At 34.7% G+C, this 8,006-nt stretch overlaps 1 protein-coding gene across 1 annotated transcript; it reads left to right on the top strand.

Annotated features, from left to right (window-relative positions):
- Positions 947-6,875, top strand: LOC107613245 (protein DEK). The gene is made up of 11 exons (XM_016315147.2): positions 947-1,861; positions 2,128-2,161; positions 2,741-2,820; positions 2,932-2,991; positions 3,507-3,617; positions 3,723-3,803; positions 4,267-4,341; positions 5,292-5,739; positions 6,123-6,220; positions 6,299-6,329; positions 6,424-6,875. The coding sequence occupies exons 1-11, from the start codon at positions 1,235-1,237 to the stop codon at positions 6,615-6,617; spliced, it is 1,839 nt and encodes a 612-aa protein (XP_016170633.1). The 5' UTR covers positions 947-1,234; the 3' UTR covers positions 6,618-6,875.

Below are 8,006 nucleotides of genomic sequence, written 5' to 3'. Positions count from 1 at the left end.
TCTCATCTTTTATTATATAGTAACAAAAATACAAATAATGTTAAAGAAATATGAAAAATGAAACATCTGTCATATTTAATTGAGTTTACAATTAAGTTTTTATAATTGGATAATATATTCTATTTGAGTTTAAAATATTGTGTTAAATACACAGTCATTATTCCGGTATCTTTAGAAATTAGAGGGTAATTTTTTATGTTATTGTATAATAAACCTAATTATATACGTAATTAGCATATATAAAACCGTGTATTTTTTATAAAAAGGTTTGATTACAAGGCTATGCTATATCCCACATGTGACATGTGACTCCATCATAAATATTGTTAGTCATCTTTGGGATAAGTTCTGCTAAGTTTTGTCAACCTACTCTCTACATACATACAAAAAAAGGCTAGGTGTTATTCCATAAATAAAAATATCTTTATCTCTTTATGAAATAATATATGTATGTTATAATATGTCTCTTTATGAAAATTTTAATACTCCTAAATCTCAAACAACTATTGAAAATAACATAACATTACTAATAAAAAATACAAAAATATTCTTGACATTTTAAAATACAAAATATTTAAATTTTTTTGTCCAAAATATATAAAAATAAATTAATTTTTAAAAAATTTTTAGATATCTCACATTTTAAAATATAAACATAATTTTTATATTTTAAACAACAATGCTAGGGAATTAAGAGGGTACGAGCAAAAAACTAGCCAAATACCTTTGTGTAAATCCAAAATCTCTACTTGAATGGTACTTATGCTAGACATTAAGNTCATCTATTGATTCCATATTAGTTTCCTATTTTTAATTAACCAAAAATTTATTTATTTTTCTCTCCACGTTGCTGCAATAGTTTTGCCGGGAGTGTGAAAAGCAAAAACAAAGAAGGCGAGGGAGGGTTTAGGATTGCCAAAATTGCAAAAGCCCCCGCTCACAATTTTCCCATCAAAATTTTGAAACCCACACTTACAAACTCACACACACACACTCACTCACTCTCATTTCTCTCTCTCTCTCTCTCTTTTCTCTTTCTCTTTCTTTCTCACACAGTCACACACTCTTTTGAGCGCGCCCTCTCACTCAAATTAACGCTCCCAAAATACACACACCAATTTCACATTTCGCGATTCCCATTCATCTCTCTCTTCCAAATTCCCAAATCTGTTCGATTCGCTTCCATTCCCAATTCTAGGGTTTCTTCTTCCCCTCCTAGGGTTCACCAATCAACATGGCCACGGAAACCCTAGAAGAGAACAAGCCTCAACAGGAACCTCCCAAACCCGACGCAGATTCTGCTCCCAAATCCGACCCTCAATCCGAACCTAAACCCGAACCTGAGAACCAAGACCAACAGGGAGCTCCACCCGAAGCAAAGCCCGAAGAGGAAGAGCATGACGAGGGGAATTCGAAGGAAGACGAGTCAAAGGAAGCTGCTCAAGAATCCAAGGTAGAAGAAGAGGAGGAGGAGAAGAAAGAGGGTAACAAGGTAGAAGAAGGAGAAGAGGAAGGTGGTGACGAAGAAGAGAAAGAAGAGCAAGAAGAAGAGAAGGACGGTGACGATGCAGTGAAAGACGAAGAGGAGGAGGAAGGAGACGGAGAGGACGCGGAGGAGGATGAAGAAGCTGAAGACGAAGACGAAGCTGAAGGTACTGAGAAGGCGAAGAAGGGTAAGGGAACCGAAGCAAAGTCGAAGAAGGAGAAAGCGAGTAAGAAAGAAGTCCCCGAGAAGAAGGAACCGATTACTCCGGTAAGTGACCGGCCGACGAGGGAGAGAAAGACGGTAGAGCGCTACTCTGTGCCATCGCCGGCGAGGTCTTCGAGGTCCTCAGCTGGTAAAGCGCTCGCAATTGCAAAGGTACGCTCCTGTCTTTCCACGCTATCTTACTCAATTTTTCAGATTTATGCTATATAGTTTTAGATGGAATGTAGCTCCATAGGTTCAGGTAGCGCGAGATCAAACAGAACTATAGATGAAACCATTAAGAAAGATATAGATTTGAATAACTTGTCTGTAGACATGTTTTATATATATTTTCTTCGAGAAACAATTTATTTTTGTCCTTTTGAGGAATTAAGTATTGGTAATTTGGATTTGATTGTGTAAATTTCTTCGGGTTTCAGGGTCGTGGTGAGCAGCTTAAGGATATCCCTAATGGTAGGTTCAAGTGGTTCAATGGCTTTACATTTAGACCCTGTTATTTTTGCCACAACAAAAATCTATAGCTGCACTGTGCTTTTCTGGATTTTGTTATTTGCACCTTATTCTAGAATTGTTTTTGGTTGAAATAATAAGTGTTGCTTGCTGGTAGCTTATTGATCAAGTGACTATGGGTATTATTTGAGGTACCATTTGACTAGCACTGGCGTTCTTGCATTAGTGTGTTAAAGTGCTTTCATTGATTTTATGTAGGGTTTGGTAATTTTTCTTTATTACTTCTGTATTTGTTGTTTTGCACTTCTTCATTTCTTTTATTTTGGGATGCTATTCCGTACTATTGTGATTAGATTGGTTTCTGAATTCTGATTCATTTATTTTCAGATGCTTAGTCGCAGAGCTTTTATTTGTGTTTTTCATTCAGTATGGTATTCTTAGGGAGGTCTGAATCTTCTTGTTTTCTGTAGTATTGATATCTATAGGATATTATCTTTGCAGATTTCCAAGTTTTTAGCTTGTTTTAACTTCTAATTATCTTTTCGCTGGTTAGTGTTGAAGTTAATGTATAAACTGTTTCAGTGGCTTTCAAGTTATCCAAGAGAAAACCTGATGACAACCTCCAATTGCTTCATAATATACTTTTTGGGAAGAAATCTAAGGTGGTGATTTTGGTGAATTGTTCTTGTTGTTTCTCATTTCCTAAAAAATTAATTTTATTGTTCACATTTTTGCTTGTATCAACAACATGGCTGTCCCTGATTGTTTTGCAGGCACACAATTTAAAGAGAAATATAGGGCAGTTTTCTGGTTTTGTGTGGACTGAAAATGAGGTATGTTATGTTAGCACAAGTATAATTAGTAGTAGTAAGGATTGAAGGGAAAATTGTAAATTACTTTGGAACCCTTGCCAAAGTGTCAAGAACCCTAAATGGTTCTGATGTTTTTAATATTTCTTTCTCTCTGAGGTGTTCCTAGACTGTTAGTCCCACAACAATTACAAAATGTCAGACAAGGTATCTGTGGCTTCCCTTTCCCTATGTATTTCTCCCTCCAACTTCTTATGTTCTAACAACTCTGAAATGGCCATACTCACCCTAGCCACTCCTAATTACATAGTAATCAATTCACTGAATTAGGCCTGTCACATGCCTTTGTCCTGTGTCTCCTACCCTGACCTGCCCATAAAATTTGTTCCTAACACTTTGTTGTTGGATAGCTCACCATGTTCGTCTTCTATTAACTATATTGCTGAATTTTCTGTTTTCACTTTTCATGTCCTATGTCATTTCTCAAACATTGAGCATCTGAGGTTGAGATTGACCCGCAATTAAAATATTGTTTGTAGGAAAAACAACGGGCAAAGGTGAAGGAGAGGATTGACAAGTGTGTAAAAGAAAAGTTGTTGGACTTTTGTGATGTTCTTAATATTCCAATAAACAAGGCCAATGTGAAGAAGGTAAGTACTGATTTAATTCTCCTTGATCCACAGCCCCTTATTTCTAGAAAGGATTTTGCTATCTTTTGATTTGAAACTAAGTTATCACATTATACATGATTTCAGGAAGAACTGTCTATAAAGTTGTTGGAATTTTTGGAGTCCCCACATGCTACGACTGATGTTCTTCTTGCTGATAAAGAGCAGGTTTGTTATCTCTGGATTATTATATAAGGTTCTTGATCAATTAAGTTTTTTGTTTATAAAATAAATAATATACTTTGTGAAATAACAACATATTATAGTTTGAGCGGTTTGGTTAAAAACATTCCTCATGTATCTCTTGATTTTTCATTTTGATTCTTTCTAAATTGTTTTGTAGTTCAACTAGATGTCTTGGAATTAACATTATATCATTTCAAACTAAAAGAAAATCAACCATGTGTCTCCGATACTTTTCTTATTTGTTGTATTTGACATGCATGATCAATATGGCAAGTTGGCAACTATAATTCAACAGCTGGATTGATGGAAATAAATTCCTCTACATCTAATTATTTGTGTCAATGAATCCATGCACATTCTTTAAACTCTAATATGTATCTTTATTTGTTTAGATTTCATGTATTTTAGATGTTTGAACTTAGAAATATGCTTCTATTTTTTGCAGAAGGGTAAAAAACGAACCAGAAAGGCAACTCCTAACAAATCCCCTGGGGAAGGATCTACAGAAACACATGCCAAGGTGTGTTTTCATTACTAAATTATATTTGTTCTGCTGCTTATAAGTCGATCACTAAGCTTTGATGTGCAATCTATCGCTTCTAATTCTGATACTTATGTTACAAATTCTTCAAGTTTTGCTCACTGACATTGCTTTGGTGATGATTTAGTATCCTCCATTCCTCCTAAATGTATCTTATTTGGTCAGTTCTAGAGTTTGACTTAAATATGACTTAAATATGATTATATTCACTTTAATCCTAGCTGCATTTGATTGTGTGTGTGAGAGAGCAAGAGAGAGTAGAGGTGAACTTCTAATAGGACTTAAATATGATTATATTCACTTTAACCCTACAGCAATAGTTTATACCTGTTTTGTTTTCTGGTTCTGTTCTGTGTTCATTGTTTTTTGCTTCTTAAAATTGTTGATATTCCCTGTTGAAATATTGCATCTGCTTTGCTGCTAGTCCACATCAGCCTGTTTAGTGTGATTGCACTCTCTTGTTTAACATGTTCCAATAACTTCTTTGTGTTGGGTTTTCTGTCAGAAACTTAACTATCTTAGCTTGTATTCTATCTAAGATTACCTCTCTGTGGAGTTTGTTTAGTTCCAGGTGCTTTGTGTTGCAATCTGGTATAATTGTGAATGCAGTAGCTCAACCAAGTTGCTTTCTAACTATTGGCAGTTTCTGCTGAGTTGTTTTGTCTGGTTTTAGCACTTATTTTGCCTTTAGATAATTGGAGATACTTAGCTTTCTTGTTAAGTTTCTGCATTCTGTCAATTATGAAAGCAAATGATCATCTTAACTTTCCATCTGGATTTTTTTTTTTTTTATCATAATTGACCAATTTTGTTTGTTTTTCTCTTCCGTGCATATCTGGAGGATTTGGGTTGTGACTTGCTTATTCATCAGGAGTATTACACATAGGCTTCAATGGTTTTAATCACTTTGATATATTTGATATTTCCAGAAGCAAAAGCAACGTTCGGATGTTGGTAAAAAGAGAAAACAGTCTTCTGATGTTGAGGAGGATGATAAAGAGGAAGTGTCGGATGCTGAAGAGGCATCTCATGATGATGAAGATGTTGGAGTTCCAAATGATGAAAGTGAAGAGGAAAATAAATCAGAGGAAGAGGAAGAAAAACCAAGCACCCAAAAGCGCACTCCTAAAAAGATTGCAAAAGAGGGTTCAACTGGCAAAGTAGGAGAGAAATCTACTTCAGGCAAGAAGACATCTGTGAAGGCTGCTAAGAGTGTTGAGAAAACTCCGAAGAAGTCCTCTTCAAAAAAGACTGACCAGGATAATGCTTCTGCATCCAAGAAGCAGAAAACCTCTAGTGAAAAGTCGGATACTAAGGGAAAGGCTGCAAGCAAAAAACAAACAGAGAAGCCGTCAAAAGCTTCAGTGAAGGATCAAGGTGAATTGATTGCATTTTTCCCAATTTACACATGATGTTATCTGTAGTGCTTACTCTATTTCAGTTAGCATTCTGTTGTTTGTGCAAAATAGTTTTAGAAGTTGTTAACCTTGATCAAGTAGTCCTGTCAAACTGTTTCGGGAAACTTTCCTTCTCAGGTGTTTGGTTGGGGGAAAAAATAGGACATAAGTTTTCATGGATGAGCTAAATGCTGACAATTACAGATCTCACATGAAATTTGCCTCCCCATTTTTACCATCCTGATAAACACACCGTTGATATGAATTCGTATCAAGTTACACAGCATGGTTCTGTACTTTTTAAGTATGTGGCTGTTTGTAAATTTTCTATCTCAAATTATTCTGTTCCAATGCCATTGTTAGGGAAAGGAAAAGGTAGTAAGAAGTCCAAGAAGGAACCTAGCAGGGAGGACATGCATGCAGTTGTAGTCGATATTCTGAAGGAAGTTGATTTTAATACTGTAAGTAGTGACTTCTGTGGCAATCAATCTTTCTTCCAAATGTTAAGTTCTGATTTAATTTGACTTTCTTTGATTCAGGCAACTCTATCTGATATCCTCAGGCAACTTGGTATGATCTCTTTTCATCGACATACATTACATGTCATTCCTGAAAGAAGGGAAATGAATTATTGAAATGATATTCTTTAATGTAATGTTGGCAGGTACCCACTTTGGCCTGGATTTAATGCATAGAAAAGCAGAGGTGAAGGATATAATTACAGATGTAATTAATAACATGTCTGATGAGGAAGTTGAAGGAGAAGACGATGATGATAATGATGGTGATGGTGATGGTGATGGTGATGGAGATGGAGATGGAGCAAAAGACGATGAGGGTGATGATGATGAAGCTTGAAACTTTAGAGGGATAAATAATATTTGACCTGTGCAGAAATTAGAGGCAATTGGGTCAGTCCAATAGCTAGAGTTTATCTTGATGATTCTCCTATCAGCTGTCTCTATAGGTTAAGCTATGGTAGATATTTGGTTTGAGTTGTGACATTTTGTGATAGATGATCTAAATTAGGTTTGTACTTTGTACCATATTAGATTAACCCAGTTCCCTGTATTACTGATGTGATATTTTATTTTCTCATTGAATAGTTTTTTTTTATAATTTCTTTTTCACCTGCCTGTAAACTATATTTCCTTCTAATTTAGATCAATGTCATGTTCTTAAATTTTATTTGTTGAATTTTTGGGTCCTTGAAATGTGTTCGTTTTATTGATGGTAATCTTTTAACCCAGACATACATATATAATCGTAATTTTGGAATATAACTCTGGATTCAAAACTTGTGGTATAAGCTGGACGAAATGGGCCACTTATGCAGGTTTGATATTTGGAGTGAAATCACTTAAAATGATTAAGGATTTCTTTTGTTTCTGTCTGAATTATTGTTACCAGTGGACTTCTTTTGTTGTTTCTTGGGCCGTTTGATAAGTCAAACATCGACTGGCATGTCCGAAAACAAAAAAAAAAACGATGATCGATTTTCTTATAAAAGAAACAAGTAAAATGAGTGAGATACTAATTAAGATTATCCACAAAAGAAACAGAAAAGGAGGAAAACCATTGCACCTTAAGCGGACAATCAATGGGCTAATCTGCCTAATTAATGGCCTTGTGACCCCAATTAATTTAGTCGGTTGGATTAGCAAATTTACATTTTAGGGATATTTTGTAAGTCACCTTTTAGATTATCAAAAATAGATTAAGATGTAATTTATTTAAATTTTTTCTTTATAGGAGATGATGAGTGTTTGGTTTAAAGATATAACAGATGAACTAAAAATATATACTAGAAAAGATCACCTCCCTAGGGTCATATTTTATTCTTATTTTTATTCAATCGGTTGAAGACATTTGAGCAATTGAGGCATAAGTTTTGCACATGCATCCACCGTCTTGGAATTACTTTATAATAAAAATTTCTCTCTTCTTTTGGTTAAAAAATATTAAATATTTATATGAGTGCCTTGCGGCCTTGCCACAAACTACAAAATCCATGACGTCTAAATATAAACAAAGTTTATATTCATTTGTGCACTTCAACTCTCATCCTCTGCTACTGAGACCTTATGATCAATACTCTTCAACTAACCATTTATAATATGCTTTTAAAATAGATAGATAAAAAAAAATAAAATTATTTCTTGATTTTGACGCTTTGGGTTAGATATGGGTATGTGACAAATTGATAGTATGGCTGGCAAATGAAACAAATTAACAAGTTGAATTTCT

This window comes from Arachis ipaensis, chromosome B08 (genome assembly GCF_000816755.2).
Source record: "Arachis ipaensis cultivar K30076 chromosome B08, Araip1.1, whole genome shotgun sequence".
Taxonomy (NCBI): domain Eukaryota; kingdom Viridiplantae; phylum Streptophyta; class Magnoliopsida; order Fabales; family Fabaceae; genus Arachis; species Arachis ipaensis.
The sequence above is the reverse complement of the archived record's forward strand: the minus strand, read 5'-3'. Positions and strand labels throughout refer to the sequence as shown.

Coding starts and splice junctions, on each gene's coding strand:
- LOC107613245 (XM_016315147.2), top strand. CDS start 1,235: ATGGCCACGGAAACCCTAGAAGAGAACAAGCCTCAACAGGAACCTCCC. Junction 2,992..3,506: donor TTGTGTGGACTGAAAATGAG/GTATGTTATGTT, acceptor TATTGTTTGTAG/GAAAAACAACGGGCAAAGGT. Junction 4,342..5,291: donor CTACAGAAACACATGCCAAG/GTGTGTTTTCAT, acceptor TGATATTTCCAG/AAGCAAAAGCAACGTTCGGA.